This window comes from Dromiciops gliroides, chromosome 2 (assembly GCF_019393635.1).
Source record: "Dromiciops gliroides isolate mDroGli1 chromosome 2, mDroGli1.pri, whole genome shotgun sequence".
Classification (NCBI taxonomy): Eukaryota; Metazoa; Chordata; class Mammalia; order Microbiotheria; family Microbiotheriidae; genus Dromiciops; species Dromiciops gliroides.
In genome coordinates, this window is record NC_057862.1 from 420,838,646 (window position 1) to 420,857,825 (window position 19,180).

General features: G+C 40.0%; 2 protein-coding genes across 3 annotated transcripts in view; one reads left to right on the forward strand and one right to left on the reverse strand.

Moving 5' to 3' along the window:
* The window catches only part of RALGPS1 (Ral GEF with PH domain and SH3 binding motif 1), a 632,069-nt gene that overhangs the window by 285,172 nt on the left and 327,717 nt on the right, over positions 1 to 19,180 (reverse strand). The gene's annotated exons all lie outside the window — the stretch shown is intronic.
* The window catches only part of ANGPTL2 (angiopoietin like 2), a 62,972-nt gene that overhangs the window by 17,406 nt on the left and 26,386 nt on the right, over positions 1 to 19,180 (forward strand). Inside the window, exon 2 of the mRNA XM_043981907.1 lies at positions 1,169 to 2,028. Coding sequence (XP_043837842.1) covers positions 1,215 to 2,028 — 814 coding nt within the window. The 5' untranslated portion in view covers positions 1,169 to 1,214. The remainder of the gene's footprint in view (positions 1 to 1,168; positions 2,029 to 19,180) is intronic.

Sequence of the window (19,180 nt, forward strand, 5' to 3'; positions counted from 1 at the left end):
ACTTTCCTTGCTGCTCTTTTATATAGTTGGAGAGGGGAAATATGGGGAAAGAAAGTTTTGTTTTAGAATTTAAGCTCTTTAAAATATGAAAGCAGTTGGCTCCAAACAATCTTTTTTTTTTTTACTCCTTAAGCACATAGGTGCCAGTGAGGGGCTATCACCAGCCCAAGAGTCTTCCCTCCCCTCAGCAAGGTGGGAAGGGTAGATTAAAATACCATCATCTGGGGCAGCTAGGTGGTGCAGTGGATAAAGCCCCAGCCCTGGATTCAGGAGGACCTGAGTTCAAATCCAGCCTCAGACATTTGACACATATTAGCTGTGTGCCCCTGGGCAAGTCACTTAACCCTCAATGCCCCTCAAAAAAATAAAAATTTTAAAAATACCATCATCTAGACTCTATAAAATAACATAAAAGCCTGAGAATGCACAACAGCCTTTTCTCTTATCGTGTAATATTGTATACTAACTGTGTTTGTGGTTTATCTACCTATGAGATGATAAACCCCATTAGAACAGAGACTGAAACTTGTCTAAAATGTATATTTCTTACCCATAGAACAGTGTTGCTTATAGCAATACGTAGTGGAAGCAGTCCTGGATTGGGAATGAAAAACCTGGGCTCAAACTCTTATTCTTATCTTGACTATGTGCATAACCTCGGACAAACCATTTAACCCCTCTGGGCCTCAGTTTCACCATTTTAAAAACAGAGATAATAATAATAATAATAAACCCATTTTACAGTTGAAAAAATTGAGGTAAAGGAAATTATCTCAAAGGATTAAGTATAAATGCTTTGCAAACATAAAATATTTGCATTTTGCTTGTTAGTTATTATTATTATTGCCATCTCCCCTTCCTTCACTTTGGTATGTTTAAGATTTATGCTGAACTTTCCAGTACCCTTTTGCTCTAGATAGTGCAATTATTATTGTCCCATTTTATAGATGAGGAAACTGAGGTTTACAAAAGGAGCTAATAAGTATCATATAATAATATAAACTCAAAATAAGCTATTAATTTAAACTATTTTAAGATAAGTAGACTTGAACTCAAGTCTCCTGGTTCTATATCCAACATGTTTTCTGCTATCATAATGAAAAAGTGCTTTCAACTCTACAGAATCAAGACCATCTCTATATAATTTTTTATCTCTGCTCTTTTCCAGGTTTTCTTGGATTTCACTGACAGGAGATAAACACTTCTAAAGGACCATGAACACAATGAAACTGGCCTGCCTGGTCCTGGCTGCTTTAGTAGGAGTTGCTGCTGGCAAAGCAGATGACTTAGGAAGCAGCGAAGAGGGAAAGGAACAAGAATTCGTTTATCTGAACAGGTATAAGAGAGCCAGTGACTCCCAGGACAAGTGCACCTACACATTTATTGTGCCACAGCAGAGAGTCACTGGGGCCATCTGTGTCAATTCCAAGGAACCCGAGATTCAGCTTGAAAACCGTGTACACAAGCAAGAACTGGAGCTTCTGAACAATGAGCTTCTAAAGCAGAAGAGACAGATTGAGAGCTTGCAACAACTGGTGGAAGTGGATGGCGGGATAGTCAACGAAGTCAAGCTCTTACGAAAGGAGAGCCGAAACATGAACTCTCGGGTCACGCAGCTCTACATGCAGCTCTTGCATGAAATCATTCGCAAACGGGACAACGCATTAGAGCTCTCCCAGCTTGAGAATAAGATACTCAATCAGACGGCTGACATGCTGCAGCTAGCTAACAAATATAAGGACCTGGAGCACAAGTACCAGCATTTGGCCACCCTGGCCAACAATCAGTCCACCATCATTGCTCAGCTGGAAGAACACTGTCAGAGGATGCCTGCTGCCAGGCCCATCCCACAGCCACCACCTCCACCACCTCCTAACAGGGTCTATCAGCCTCCTACATACAATCGGATCATTAACCAGATTTCCACCAATGAGATTCAGAGTGATCAGAACTTAAAGGTGCTTCCCCCGACTCTTCCCACAATGCCTACAGTCACTGGCATCCCAACCTCAACTGATAAACCATCTGGTAAGTCACTCTGGCTTCACAGTCAATCACAGAGATTTCTTTAGGAACACCTACTTTTTTTTTTTTTTTTTTTTTTTTTTTAGTGAGGCAATTGGGGCTAAGTGACTTGCCCAGGGTCACACAGCTAGTAAGTGTTATGTGTCTGAGACCATATTTGAACTCAGGTACTCCTTACTCCAGGGCTGGTGCTCTATCCACTGCGCCACCTAGCTGCCCCAGGAACACCTACTTTTAAAACAGAAGGATCAGTAAATTTTTATGCTGTCATTGGCAATCATTTAGATGGTATAGACAACCCTGAATTTGGGGTAAGAAGAACTAGGTATAATTACTGGCCCTCCTCCCTCCTATTTTTTCACTTGTGTGACCTGGGGAAAATCTTGCAACTGTTCTGGGTTTCCATTTCCTCATTTGTAAGATGAAGGGATGAGATTAGATAAGCAATTCTCAAACTTTCTGGTCTCAGGAACCCTTTACACTCTTAAAATTTTTGAGGGTCCCAAAGAGCTTTTGTTCATGCAGGTTATATCTACTGATACTGTATTAGAAATTAAAACTAAGTGTTTAAATAATCATTTATTCATTTAAAACAACAATAATAAACCCATTATATATTAAAGTAAATAACATTTTTTAATGATATTTTCCAAAATAAATGAAATTTAGTGAGAATGGCATTGTTTTACATATTTTTGCAAATCCCTTTTATATCTGGTTTAATAGGAGATAGTTGGCTTGTCATATCTACTTCTGCATTCAATTTGTTGTGATATGTTGTTTGGTTGAAACATATGAAGAAAACCTGGCCTCAGATATGAAACTGGAAAAGGCAGGAGTATTTTAATAGGCAAATAACATCTTGGTATTTTATTATTAAAATAGTTTTGACCTTGCAGGCCCCATGAAAGGGTTTTAGGGACATCAAAGGGGTCAATTAGCCACACTTTGAAAACTGCTAGGTGATATGATCCCTAAGGTTTACTCTAGCTCTAAATTCTGTAATTTGGTACTAAAAAAAATAATAACTCATATTTGCATGTCACTTAAAAGTTTACCAGGTGGGGCAGCTAGGTGGCGCAGTGGATAAAGCACCGGCCCTGGAGTCAGGAGTACCTGGGTTCGGATCCGACCTCAGACACTTAACACTTACTAGCTGTGTGACCCTGGGCAAGTCACTTAACCCCAATTGCCTCACTAAAAAAAAAAAAGTTTACCAGGTGCTTTTCCCATAAGTTATATGAGGTAAACAGTATAAGCATCCATAATCCTAATTTTCCATAGAGTCTCAGAGAGGTTAAGTGATTTTTTCAAGGTTACATGACTAGTAAGTGGAGGAATAAAGTTCCAAACCCAGTTCTTTTAATTCCATATCTATTCATCTTTCTACTATCCCATTCTGTAACATAAAATTCATGAGAAAGGAAACATGTTTTTGGAAAGGTATTGAAAGTGTTAAACCAGTAAAGAGAACTTTTTTTTTTAAAAAAAGTTAAATTTGATTTTGATCTAAGGCTTATGAATGTGTTTTCTATAAGTATGCCAAGGGAAGAGAGCGCTGTCACTTTAAGATTATATCAAATTAATTCCTTCTGGACATCTGAAAATGCCAATACAATTTTGGTGGTGCCTGTTGTTCAGTATTTGCTTTTGAAATGTATTTCTGGAAACAGAAATATTCCAGTCATTCTAATTTTATAAAAGACTTTGGTAAAATAATAATACAGGGGGCAGCTAGATGGCACAGTAGATAAAGCACCTGCCCTGGATTCAGGAGAACCTGAGTTCAAATCTGGCATCAAACATTTGACATTTACTAGCTGTGTGACCCTGGGCAAGTCACTTAACCTTCATGGCCCCACAAAAACAAAACAAACAAAAAGACAATAATCCAGGGGCAATGAGTTTCACTGGAACAATATGAGAGGGGAGAGGAAGAAAAGAGAAAGCAGGGAAGAAGAGTGATAAGGAGAGGAGAAGAAGGTAAGGAAGGGCAGAGGAGAAAAGGAGGAAGAGGAATGGATATAAAGGAGAAGGGAAGAAAAGTGAGGAGAGGGAGAAGAGGAAAGGAGAGAAGAGAGAGGAAGAAAAAGTGATGTCCATCTTCTTTTCCTTCCCTCCTTCCTTATTTCTCTTCTTATAATTTGCTAGTACCAACCTGAACCTATATAGCAACGATGTTGTTATTGGACAGACCTCCTACTCTCCCCAATCAGAAGATGGAGGGGTTATCTAGGACGATTATTGAAGGAAATTGAAGTGGGGCAGTGTCATGTGGAGTGTTTCCATTTTGCTTTGGGGACACCAATGGAGAAAAAAAGACTTTCATATCCTTTAGAAGAAATCTATGTAACCTGGAAATGTCTTTTCTTGCAGTATTTACAAGCTACTGGGGGACCTTGGAAGGAGGTAGACAGAAAGTAACACATGTCCAGGTAGCATCACCTGAGCATCACATTAATGGTCCTATTATACTATGCATACCATGAAATTATTTGAGAGTTAGTCTCTATTTTAAAAGTCAGACTGTAAGAATATAAGAGAGACAATATTTCTTTCTGGTAGCCTATGTTATATAAATAAGAAGGTAAAATCACAAAAAGGTTCTCTTACAGTATGTTAGAACAAAGAATGTCAGGATGGAAAGGAAACTTAGAACATGGAACAGACCTTGGAATATAGAATGTTAGTGCATAGAAGCTCAGAAATTAGCCCCAACACAAACTGTCAGGGATGAAAGAGAATTGAACCATAGGATGTTAGAAAGTAGAACCATAAGCTTTTAAAGCTAGAAGGAACATTAGAGATCAGCTAATACAATTCAATCCTCCCCCACACCCCCTAACCCTTGCCATTTTATAGAGGAGGAAAATGAGTCAGAAGGAGAAATTGATTTTACCTTATTTGCCCAGTGAGGTAGTGGAAAAACTAGGAATCTGTTTACCCTTGATCTAGTACTCATCTCCCTGCATTAATTTGCCTTTCTGTGCAAATATCTTGCTTTAAGAAAACTCATATGACACTAGCTATAAATCAGATAACATATGTGATTTCTTATATCAGAAAACACTATAAAATAGTAACTGAGTTCCCCTAGATTTCAAATATATTATGATGTATATATTACTTTTCATGCACAGATTTATTACCTAAAGCAAGCAATAAATACTTGGGAAATTTTTGACTATGTAGATTTGTTGGGGGGGTGGGGGGGTCTTCTAGTTTTTAAGAAGAAAGGGCAAAGATGTTAGTTCATCACTAGGGCTTAACCTGAAAAGAGCAGTAGTGGGGTGGATGGAGAAAAGGAGAAAAGTAAGAAGGGAAAGGTACCACTGAAGACTGCAGGAGCTATGTTCCAGTGCACAATTGCCACATTGCTACAATTAACACTGACAATAGGCTGTCTTTGTGCCTGGGAGCTGCCCCTTCTAAGAGACGCCACACAGGAAGTCTGAAGGATGGGGGTGGCATGGGGGTTGAGGGTGGGCGCATTCAGGACTCGGTTTGATCTTGCTGACCAGGTTTTCTCCCATATCTCCAGATTGCTTCACCTTTCTTAAAACATCCATTGTGTCATTGTTTCAAAGTGGTCACAATGAAATCTCAATTCAAATATTCACAAGTATACTGAATAATAGCAACTCACATGTCTATATGTTAAAGTTTATGGAGTGCTTTCCTAACAGCAACCCTGTCAAGTGGGTGGGTAGTACAGGTGTTTTTAATCACCATCTTACTGGTCAATAAACTGAAGATGTGAGAGTTTAAGTGACTTGTCTAAGGTCATGCAGCTAGTAAGTATCTGAGCTGGGAGTCCAACCCAGTTCTTCCAACTTGAAGGTCAGCACATTTTCAACTTTGTCAGTGAATTTCAGGTTTGTACTGAAATGGCCAGGATCATCTAGCACAAAACTGAACTCCCTGCTTGTAGCCTCTCTTCATTCTTTCCAGACATCAAGATAATCTTTCTGTCCAATAACAACATCGTTGCTATATAGGTTCAGGTTGCTACTAGCAAATTATAAGAAGAGAAATAAAGAGTTCTGATCATGCTACTCCCCTCCTCAAAACCTTTCAAGGACTCCCTATTGTTTAATAGATAAAATACAAGCTCCTTAACCTGACATAAACAAAAAGATCTTAGTCCTTATAGATAAAATATACCACTGAGTTCATCAAATCTAACTGCTTCATTTTAAATGTGAAAAAACTTAGAACTAGAGAGGTTAAGTGACTTACCCAATGTCACACAGCTAGGGAATGGCAGAAATAGAATTTGAACCCAGTTCTTTTGATTCCAAGTCCAGCATCTATTTAAGGCCTTCTACAACACAGGTCCAACCAATTTTTCCAATTTGATTTCATTCTGTTTCCCTTCACACATTCTACATTCCAGTCTCCCTGGACATCTATATACTAGGTAGTCTGCCATCTTAACTTGGCTGGCTCTCTCCTACCTTTCTATATTTTCACAGATCATCCTTTGTGCCTGGGTTACTTCTCCTCCTTCAGTTCCCAGCTCATCAACCATGTAGCCTCTGCTATTCTCTGCAACTGAAAGTGATCTCTCCCTGCCCAAATTATCTTACAGCACTTGGTCTGAATTTCTCCTTTGCCCCATCACACAGTACCTTGTTTTATAGTTATGTTTCTGTAGTATCTCCCACCCCAGAAGAATGCAAATTCCTTAAGGGAGCTCCACAACACTTAGCACAGAGCATAATAAAATACAAATAGCATGTACCTCCCATGTTGTGAAGATAAAATGAGGTAATATTTGTAAAGTGCTTTACAAATTTTAAATCATTATATAAATGCTAGCAATTATTAGAGTAATAGTAGTAGTAGTAGCAGTAGCAGTGTTAGTGGCAGTAGTAGTAGTAGTTACTACTAGTAGTAGCAGTAGTAGTAGATAGTAGTAGTAGTGGTAGTAGTAGTAGTAGTTATTTAATAAATATTTTCTGGACTGAATTGAATGGAATGGAATTAAAAGGCTATGTATATGTATAGTAGATAGGGGCACAGGGTTCAAACACTTACTAGCAGTGTGACTCTGGGTAAATCATTTATCTTCTCTGTATCTCAGTTTCCTCATCTCCTTGATGTCTACTAAGTTCCTTTCCAGTTCTAAATCTATAATCCTATCATCCCTTCAGTTAAATGAACTAACATAAGTGGAATAAAAGAGAATTGAAGGCCACAAGGAACACTGTTTCTAGGTTAGGACAGAGGAAGCTTACTAATACATACAAAGACTCATTTTCCCTAGATCCAACTGGCCCAATCCATGCACTGCAACATCCCTCTAGAAAGACAGAGTCAAAAATGCCACTATATGAAAATTCTCCTGCTCACTTTCTTGATATTGGAGTATGGGCCTCCCCCTTCCTTTACTCAGTGAATGGTTGGACATCTTTCAACAGTCATTCTTAGAATGTTTGGCCTAGAAGAGATCAATCTAACTGAGGGTTTCTTTACCTGAGGTTGATGAGAGCAATCTGTGGATAGATTTCAGGGGATCTGTGAGCTTGCATAGAAAAAAAAATAATTTTCACTAACCTCTAACTGAAATCTAGCATTTCCTTTAATTATTTAAAAACATGCTTCTGAGAAGGGGTTCACTAGGCTGCCAAAGGGGTTGAGGACACCGAAAAGGTTTAGAACCCCAAGTCTGGTCTGAACCCCTCATTTTACAGAGAAAGAATGGAAAATGAGTCATCCAAAGTCTCATAGCTAGGGACTTGAACCTGGGTCTCCATCCTTCAAGCCTAACACCTTTTCTATTACACAACCAGAGAGTTTTAAGTTCTAGATATTGGGCCATATTCTGGGCTCTTCCCTCCTCCCCTAGGTGGCCTGGAAGGCAGGGCACAACAGCCTTGTCAGCTCTATGGTCCTTCAAAACTGCTTAGCAGGGTCTTCCTCTTTCTTCTCTTCCCCCAGCATTGTCTGATCTTTCTGTTTCTCTTCCATTGCCTTATAAACAGCTCAGAGCCATAGAAACACAACAGACAAAAGGCAAGAAAGCCCTCATGCCTAAGGAACGCAGCAGCAGACAAAGGCTGACTTTCCTTTGGTGGTATCAGGATTAGCCAACAGGAACGAGGGGATCATCTTTCAGTTAGAGGCAGCAACTGCTCCCGGAGGCACAAGATCCAAGAAAACACAAAACTCTTATCGAACTTGTTCCTGATAACTCAGTTGGCATTTGTCTCTCTTTGTCTGGGTCTGCTCAGAAGCCAGAATCATGGTCACGTTTTCCATTCTCTACGATCCCTCTTTTCTCAAAACATGTGCAGTCAGAATCTCCTGTGTGTGTCGAGTTCATTCACTTTCGCCAGAGTAAAACTACAGTCTGAAAGCAAGAGTTTCTGAGACATTTGATTTTATTTCTAAACTTTAAAGAGACTCTGGAATGGGAACCAGTGGGACTCAGTTTTGAATCCCAATGCTTGTCATTTATTGGCTTTGTGATCTCAGTCGAGTCACTTAACCTCATTTTGAAATGAGGAATTTGGGTGAGAAAATCCATAAAGTCCCTTCCTGCTCTGATATTTGTGATTCTATGCCCTCAGTCTATGGATTTGTCATATTTCTTCCCCAGAGAGCCCTTTAATATAAGTCAGATAGACAAATATTTCTAAGCACTTGTTATATACACTGTGCTAAGTTCTAGAGGCATTGAGGAGGTGATTCAAAGGTAAGAGTTAATTTGGAACCCAGTCATGCTACTTACCACCTATGTGCTTAGGCAAGTTATTTTTCCTATCAGGACTTCAGTTTCCTCATCTGTAAAATTGGGGTGGGGGTGGTATTTTAGATGTAGATAAGACATGGTGTCCCAAAAATCTGTATTTAAGATTTCTCCCAGCCTAAACTTACAATTGGTTGTGTCTGTCATTCAGTTACCATAGTAGCGCTTTACTCAGATATCAAAACAGCCTCTTTGCAGTAACAAAAAGGAACAATCCTATTCTTCTGCTTCTAAGAAACTCAGAGTTGGAAGAGAGATAGGAGAGCACCCTGCCCAACCCCCTACTCAGAGCAGGAATTTCCTTTATAGAATTCCTAACAGCTTTTAGGCACAGGGAACTCACCCACAGGGGCCACTCCATTTTATTTTAGAGCAACTTTTTCTAGCTCTCATTCAAGTACATCCACTTTTAAAAACACATCATTCAGGATAAAGTCTTAATGTCATCATTGTTTGAGTTGATGAAGAAATTTTACAACAGAGAGGCTGTTATGGAGGCTTAATAGAAAGTCCAAGTACCAGAACTTGGAGTCAGAAGGCCTGGATTTGCTTCCTTATTCTACCACTCATTGGCAGCCATCAGCAACTCTTTGGCCTCAGTTTCCATATCTGTAAAATGAAGTTGCATTTGAATGATTCCTTTGGTTTCTTCAGCTTTAAAATCCTAAAATACTATGAGCTTCTCAGTACAGACAATAAACTTGCAACACTGACCCTTTAAAGATAAAATCCCCCTCACTCCTGTCAAAGGGAAGGGGTGGGGGAGGGGTAAGAGTGGACTCAGCCGCAAGGGCTGGTGCTGAAACCAAGCAATCCAAGCAAACACACAAATATGCCATTGTCAGGCAATCATGACCAGTGTCAATCTTTCCAAACAGAACCAAAAGTTAGAAAAGAGTAAAAAAACAAAAAACCCAACACCCCTAAAAAAGATCATCTCAAATACTTTTCCATTTACTATCTTTTCAAACTAGGGAAAGTACCCCTCATTGGATCAGTTTCCCCATCTATAAATTGGGGGGATTGCAAAATCCTTTCCATATCTAAAATTCTTTGATCTTAAATCATCTTGATATCACAGGTACAAAACAGTCAACCAAACTTGGCAGCTGCTAAAAGTAAAAGTTTAGGCAGATTAATTAAAATCAAAATGAATTGGTTAACTTTGAGTAAAGGCCAAAATCTGTGGGTAGGGCCTGCTGGTTCCCTACAGGAAGAGAATCTAGCCAATACAACCTAGGGAAAATTAGAAGAAAAGGTTAAGTGTTGCTACAAGGTTACACTGCATTCCTAATTTCATTTTAATAGGCAGAATTAAAGACTTTCTCATCACCAAAACCCATGAGCCCTGATGGAACTTTATGTTTAATGGCAAACATGAGAATCAGTTTCTGTTCCTGTCCTTTCCCACAATTGAGATGAATAGTGTGGGCTGGTAAGCCTCTATCTGGTAGACCAACTGTCTACAAGCCCAACAGAGACCCTCCTGCTCTGTTATCTCTGAGGAGATATGGGAAGATATTCAGGGGGACTTTTCCTATTTCTGTAAACCGTGTCCTTTCTTTCTCAATGCACATGTTAGCTCCTATCCCATCACTTGCCTCACCCTCACCAATCCTTACCTCGGGACATGTGTTACCCAATTTCTTTGTAAGTCAACTGGCCGACATATAAACAAGTTGCTTACTAATTCAGGCAGTCTCTGACTTATGAACATCTGCCACCCTCTCCCCCAGAGGAGAGAACATAGAGACTCATTAACAGAATGTTAGGGAGGAGGAACTTTAGAAGTCATCGAATCCAATGACCCCTTCATTTTACCAATAAAGAAACTGAGGCCTGGGGAAGAGAAGAAGCATTTATTATGTACCTGCTACATGCCAAGCACTATGCTAAGTGTTTTACAAATATTATCTCATTTGATCTTCACAATAATAACTCTGGGAGATAGGTGTTATTATTATTCCCATTTTATAGTTGAGGAAATGGAGGCAGGCAGAAGTTAAGTTACTTGCCCAAGGTTACACTGCTAGGAAGTGTCTGAGACTGGATTTGAATTCAGGTCTTCTTACCTTCAGACCTAGCACTCTACCTACTGTACCAGCTAGCTGCCCACTACATAGAGGAAGAGAATCATCAAAGAAGACACAGCTGACAGAAGAGATTCAGACTTAGTTCTTCTGCCGCTACGTGCCCTCTTCTTTCAAATCCAGCATCACTAAGCAGATGAGGAACATTGTCCTTTACTCCCCAGGAAATGAATTTAGACTCTCTAAATTCAGACCATGTTGTGGTATGATGGAAATAATATTATACTTGAGGATACTTGGGCTTGAATCCTTAGTCTAACACTTATTAGTTGTGTATTCATTAGCCTCTCTTGGCCTGAGTTGACTTATCCGTAAAATGGAGATAGCAATAAAAGTACTTCCTACCCCACAGGGCTTAGTGATTTTAAAAAATCTTTATAAATCTTAAGACACCATAAAAATATAAATTATGATCATTCTCTGAGATAAATGTAGAGAGTTGACTTCCCTTATATAGATATAAAGAATATTAACACATCATAAAATGTAAATGATGATCATCTCTGAGATAAAAGTAAAGTTAACTTGTCTTATACAAGTGTAGAGAAATAACAGGTGCTCTGTCCAGAAAGATTTACTTCAATCTCTTCTCTAACTGAGATAGCTGGGATACAAATTGGAGTATAAGCTGGTTTCTGGCATTCCTAAATTGGAATCCAAAATTTCTTTTCCCATAAAAAGAGGTTTGTATATTGTGAAGTGTAATTGAAGAAAGGCTAATAACACTCTCAGGTGCCCTATGGGTTATATTGTCTTTTGGGGGATGGCCTAGGAGATGAGTCATCCATCTCTAGAACCTTATGTTTATAGAAAATGCTTTCCAATTTCCCTACAAAGGACCTGTAACCTAGCTTTTCAACACAATCTCATCCTAAGTTGGTGTAACGATTGGAATGACACCACCTGCTGGAGACTTACTGTAGAAGAGTTCCACCCATGAAGCAAAGGTCTTTGAGGACAAGACCAGGACTCTTTTCTTTGGCATCAGGAAGTGACGTTGGGTAGTGGGAGGAAGAAGGAAGAGACTGGCGCTCTGTCTCTGGCTCTCTTTCCTTTGGACTCTGGTGGAGAGTGGAGCTAGAAATGTGCTCTCCCTTTAATAGATAGGAATCTAGGCCTTTCTCTCTCTTTACCAAATTCTTATTCTCCTTAATAAATGCTTAAAAGTTTAACTCTTGCTAAAGCTTATAATTTATTGGCGACCACTCACTAGATATTTTAGACAGTTTAGCTAGAATTTTAGCCCTTAACATTGGGTATGGTCTGGACTTAAATGATAAGGAAATAATTGCTATAGAAGAAACATTTGATCCTGCAATTGGTAACCACAGACTCAAGGAAGGCTATAGTTGGTAGGGACTTTGGACAATAGTATATCAAGAATGAAAATGGGCATTAGAGAACTATAATAGGGCTGGAAGTGACATTTGAACTAAAATGAATAAATGTCAAAACTAGAAGGGACCATCAAAAATTGACTATTGGAGATGGAAGGGAGTTAACAGCACAGAATGTTACAGAAGACTTGAGAGTGGCCGTGGAACATAAAATATCAGAGCTGAAAGGAATCTGAAGATTCATTTTACAGATAAGGAAACTGGGGTCCAGAAAAGTGACTTTTTCAATGTTACACAGCTTGCCAACACCAGGCCTAGGCTTGAACACAGGGCTTCTCATCCCATGATTAGCACCTTTATCTACTGTAACATGTTGATACTGCCTTATAACCAAAAAGATTTCTAACTGGAGTTGCATAAATGATGGATTAGATTAGATAGATAGACAGACACAGACAGACAGACACAGATGGATGGACAGACAGATAGATGGAGCTGCGTGGCTCTAAGTCCAACTTCTCAGTGTTTTTTGGTAACTCTCTAAGATTGTAAATTGAAGACAACAGTCTACGTTGGTAGAATTATGTTTCTCCCTGGTAGTTCCCTACATCAATAAAAACACAAGTCCACTCACACACACACACAAGGACTCATCTAGTCTTTCCATAATTCCACTAGTCTAACCAGCCTACAAAGGAATATGCAATACTGGATACGCTGGTATAGGGGGAAAATCCAAGGAATGATCCACAGGAAAGGTAGAAAATAGAAGGCTCCACTCCAGCAGGCCGAGTTTACAAATCGCCCCCCCCCCCCATACACACACACTGTAGAAAGCCCAAGGCAATATTTCAGATGATTCATGCAATATATTTCCATTGGAAAACAATGCCTCCAAACTCCAATGTAAAAAGCATGTCTCCATCCAGACTACAGGTGTGTGAAAGCTGCCAGGCCTGGAGCAAAGGCTCATTTCAAGCTCTCTCATGTAGACCGAAGGCCCATACTCTAGGCCAAGATTTTTCTAAAAAGGTTTCCCCATAGCCAGGAAAGCAAAACCATAGTGTGCATAGTCAGTGATTCCTCGTGACAACAAAATCAGATATTTTTTCCTTTATGAAATGCAGCATGGCAAAGAACATAAAGGAACAGCCTAAAAACCAGGAAGACTTGGGTTCAAGTCCTTGATCCTGTGTGATCCTGGGTGCATCCTTTAACTTCTCAGTTTCTCAAGCAATTTTATAAAACAGTACATTACAGATAAATTGCCAGTTTGCTCAGCAGAAGAAGTTCCCACTTTCAGAGTTTTCCCAGATTGATGAAATAACAACAACAAACAACAACAACTGGGATTAATATTATGCTTTAAAGTTTACAGAGTACTTCACATGTTATCTCATTTGACCTGGTGACTTAGGTGCTACAGATATCATCACTCCTCCCACCCCACATTTTCACAGGTAAGAAAATTGAATCTCAGGGAAGTTAAATGACTAGCATAAGGTCTCATAATAAATGCCAGAGGATGGATTTTTTATTTAGTTTTTCCTGACTCTGAAGGCACAAGTCTGGGCTAAAATTGCAAAATAAGAAACAGTAAAACAATGAAATTGATTTCTGCATGGGTGTGGCCTATGAGTCACTCTCACGCCTTTGAAGTTACATCTGCCATGTTTCCTTTATACTTTGCCCCCCTCCCCAAGGCTATCACTCCCAGAACTGTTGTACTTTTACAGCACCCAAAGAATCATAGGATACAGGAGAAGAAACTCAGATATCACCTGGTTCCAGCCCCTTCCTGCTACAGATAAAGAAGCTGAGATATAAAGAGGGGAAATGATGTACTCAAATGTCATACGGCTGCCTGATTGCTCAGTCAGGAAATAAGCATTTATTAAGCACCTACTGTGTTCCAGGCACAATTCTGGGAATACAAAAGCAGACAAAAAGTCCCCTGTCTAGGGGACAGCTAGGTGGTGCAGAGCACCGGCCCTGGATTCAGAAGGACCAGAGTTTAAATCTGGCCTCGTACACTTGACACTTACTAGCTGTGTGACCCTGGGCAAGTCACTTAACCCTCACTGCCCCCCACCCAAAGTCCCCTCTCTCAAGAGCCTCAAAGTTTGACCATATGTAAACAACTAGTTACAAATAAGATATATAGTACGAATTAGAGCTAAGCTACAGAGGGAAGGTGGTCATGTTAAAGGTGGTGGAGGCTGGGGCTAGAACTTGGGTTGCCAGGGTCCCAGTGCTCTTTCTGTGATACCAGGCTGCGTCTTGAATTTGTGACACTCAGATGTATTCACTTACTTTTGACCCTGATTGTATGCACAAATCTCCACTAATGACAGCAGGAGTCATACAGCTGTGTATATAACTGTTTAAAAAAAAGACCCAAACAAAACAAAGCAAAACAAGAAACCACCCAGTGGAATAAAGATAGTTTCTTTTTCTTTTTCTTTTTTTAAAAAATAAGTCCAGCTGCTTCAGGCCAAGGCAGGAAGCCAAATGTTATCTCATATATTTATTTTGCTACTCAGTTACATAAAAAGCAAACTTGATTCCTTCTCCATTCTTACATCGGTCTGCCTGCCAAAGGGCTTGGAGTTCAAGGTGCTAACCTAAGGTTACATGGTCCTGTCATACTCTGGCCAATGAGAGCTGTCGCAAGGAAACCACAGCGTCATTGTTCTTGTTGAAGTTTTTAAAATATGAAAATTGAATGCTTTCTCTACCGAGAGCAAATATGAAAGGGCCTAGAAAGAAGAGCAGCTTTGTCACACGAAAAGATTTCTGATCACTTAACCCCCAAAGAGCTAAAAGTCATATGTTGCATAGTTATTCCAATCTTTGAAGGAGCTGGGCTTTAATTGGGAATGAAATCTCTCTGTGTTTCTGTGTCTCTGTCTGTCTCTGTCTCTGTCTCTGTCTCTGTCTCTGTCTCCTGTCTCTCCCCTCCAACCCACAGAGCAGTCCTCCACATGTGGAAAATAGAAGGTTGTAATGGTGCTAGCAGAGTCAGAGGAACCGAGACTTTAACTCTGCTGTAACCTTGGGCAATCAGTTAACGCTCCGTGCTTCGTGTTCACTCACATAATAAAATAACAGTATTTTAAAAATACACTCATTTTCTAGGTCCTTTACAACTCTAATGCCTAACTATCCTATCATTCAGCTCTGACTCAACAAATACAGAGCACATGTGGGGCAAGCTGAATTGGACATAGAGCCAGGGCTTAAAGTCAAAAGGAATTAGGGTTTAAATCCTACCTGACACATACTGGCTCTGTGCCCCTGGGCAAGGTTACTTAACCTCTTAAAGCTCTTTTACAATTCTCTAAGTAGCACAGAAGCTGGGCAACTATATTATTGGTGAGGGAATTTCCTCACCAGGAGTTCCCTTTACAGTGAAATCATTGCCAAAATCTGTGGATCTTTCCTTGGATTTTCCCCCTATACCAGGCGTATCCAGTATTGCATATTCCTTTGTAGGCTGGTTAGACTAGTGGAATTTATGGAAAGACTAGATGAGTCCTTGTGTGGTGTGGAGTGGACTTGTGTTTTTATGATGTAAGGGAACTACCAGGGAGAAACATATTCTAACCAAGTGTAGGACTGGTGTCTTTCAATTTACAGTCTTAGAGAGTTACCAAAAAACACTGAGAGTTGGACTTAGAGCCAACGCAGCTCCATCTATCTGCCTCAATGGAGTTTATATCTAGCTGCTCTAGCAGATGGTTCTTCATGAGCTGCTGTAACCAAAAGAATATTGTAGCCCAGGAGCCAAACCTTCTAGTAATGAACTGCCATTTTGAACCAGGCCACTTCTCAAATGGGAGACACAAAGTCCATCTCTGTCCCCATCTTGAAGTCTTTTCAGCTTGGTAGGCCCTGCCAGGCTTTGAGAGCCTAAAGTCATCTCCATGGAAAGGCAGCAGAAGAGGGTGTCAGAGGAAGCCACAGATTCTACTTTCTGGGGAGAATGTTTGCTTAGGTGGGTCAACAGAATTGATGGGATCCCATTACTGAGTTTATTCAGCCATGAAATAAGCATCATGATACCCAGTAAAAGAGAGGGCAGACAGGCTTATAGGAGGAAGAAATTCCAATGTGGGTTATGGAGGTTCCATCAGGGTAGGCCCCCACTGACATGTGAAAACAGTCCCAGTTGTAGATCATCTTGCCCTCCTACCCATAAGCAACCTGGTACCTCTCCCTTTCTCTCTATACTAGAACACTCAGTTCTCCCAAGTAAATATTCTAGGGGAAGGTAGGTGATGGACACAGTAGACAGAGTGCTAGACCTGAAGTCAGGAAGACTCCTCTTCCTGGGTTCAAATCTAGCCTCAGACACTGGTGTGTGACCCTAGGCAAGTCATTTATCCCTGTTTGCCTCAGTTCTTCAGCTGTAAAATGAGCTGGAGAAGGAAATGGCAAATCATTCTATTATCTTTGCCAAGAAAACCCCAAGTGGGGTCAAAGAGTTGGGACATGGCTGAAACAACTGAACAACAAGATCCTAGTAAAAGATGGGAAGCTAATAGGGTCCCAGATGGAGTCAGGCTTCTTACTGAATGGTACTCTCTTTCAAGATGCTTACCACTAGGTAATTTTCCCCAGTGATAGGAGATTAAGGTCACTTATGGAAAACTAGACCTGTACCTCTTCAGAAGAATCTTCAGGAAAATGTTACTAGCTCAGATCCCTCAGATGGGCCCAGATTCCAGGGCAGAACATAACCTTATCACAGACTCCAACGCAGACACCCAGGAAAACACAGAAGAGAGACGGAAAAACCCTGATCACTTTTCCCAAGGACTCAGGGCCACAAAATAAAACCAGAGAGAAACCCCAAACCAATAGAGATGAATTGCTGCAGGCTGTGTGATCTGGAAATTGGATAAGCATGTCACCTCTGCCTTCACAAAATTATAAGATCTTTAATTTAGAGCTGTAAGCCTTAGAGGCCATCCAATCCAGCCTCTTATTTTTTCCTCAGATAAAGAAACTGAGGCCCAGAAAGGCCCAATAGAATGCAAGCTTCTTGAGGACAAGTACTATTTTTTAAAAATATCCCCAGCACCGAACACAGTATCAGGGAACATAGGTAGGCACTTAACAGATGTTTGGTTTTTTTCAATGCTAAGTGACTTTTCCAAGGATACACAGGTACAGATTGGCTGAGAGTTTCATCAAAGCCCTCTGATTCCAAATCTAGACATCTTTCTCCCCTGCACGGCATTGCCTCAAAGTCACTGATAAATACCTTAAATAGCATAGGGCCACAGATGACTCACTGATGTGCTCTACTATAAACACCAGTCCAGGTTGGCAAAGACCAATTAAAGACAGTTCTTTGGGTCTGAATCTCACAGTGCTGCACTCATAATGCCCAAACCCAGAAACAACACACAATGTATTTGGGTTTCTATGAATGTGGAAACCATAAACATCCTAGAAACTCAACCTCAAATTAAGAGAATAATTATTTAAACAGGTCTTCCGTCTTCACTCTCTTCTCCTTCCAATACATCCTTTACATGCTGGCAGACTAATCTTCTTTATTCCTAGATCAGGTCATATCCCTTCTCTGCTCAATTATCTTCAGAGTCACTCTTCTCTATTGCTTCCTCAGTTTTAAATGTCATCCAAAGCCCTTCACAATCTGGTATCACTTTCCTTTTCTACCATCTCTCAGATTCTTTTCTATGTACGTTACACTGCAGACAGATAGGACTGTTCTCCATCCTCAGAACTGTAGGCTGAACATTCCTGGTTCTGTGTTTTTGATCAGCTCTTTTGACACACAAAGCACAGTGATCTGTCCACTACATCTTACTGCCCACTGGTATGACTTTATCTGATGATAAAAAACCTAAATAGATGGGTTGGAAATGTTGGGAGCCTTGGAGGAAAGGGATCTCTCCATCTTAAGAGTTTGTGAGAGAAGAGAAGAAAGCAAGAATAGCCTGACGTGTGTCCTAGATTTTTGGAAAGCAGATTTCATAAAGTTCAGAGAAAGGATTTAAATTATATAGGGAAAGTCAATCCAAGAGGAATGGGAATCTCTCAAGAATGAAACTCTGAAGACACTTTAATATCTTAATGAGGTAGGTAATCTCTCCAACAGCATAGGTCTCAACCCATACATTTCTTCTTTTCAGATGCAAGCAGTTTCACATTCTCTTCATTGAAGCTCCTAAAAAAAACACCCTTTTGCTGTTCTTGCCATTTTTACCTTATTCTGAGATATGGACCCCCTGGTACAATTCTTACAGGGGCATGACATGCTTTTTGCATTCATCCTCCATCAATTCCTATTGCTTTCCTTTTCTGTATATTTCTTTTTAAAATTTAATTTGGTTAGGGAGTTCCTTGCGCATACACATTAATCTTTTTAAAAACTCCCTATTTTTCTCCTCAGGGGAATTGTTTCTCTTTTTGTCTTCAGAATTTCATTCTTGGGAACCTTCTGTTCCATGTGGGTGGACTTCCTTTGTAGAATTTCAGTCTACGGGATTCTACCTCTCCTTTTCTGGAAAAAATACACTTCGAAAGTCTGCTCTGCATATCAGACTATGACTGGGTTTCTTCTCATTCTCTGTCAAAAATTATAAGTTGCAGTGGTCACTTTTGCCACATGGTTCACATCATTTCCACCTCAGCAACAAGTTCTTCCTTGTTGATGAGAATCAGATCTAGAAGTTTGCTTCAGTGCTTTTTCTCTACCTTTTGAAAAATGAAACTGTCATTAAGACAAGTCAAGAAATTATTAGTTTCTCTGCTTTTGGCAGAGTGAGAGAGCTCCAACAGATGCCTACATAATCAAAGTCCCTCATAACTATTATATTATGCCTCTCTGCAAGACTTGTAATCTCTTTCCCAAACTCCTCTGTTTCCTTTTTCTGTCCAAGGGATCTGTAATATATTCCAATGAAAATTTTTCTTGTTTTTGCCTCCATTGATCTTCA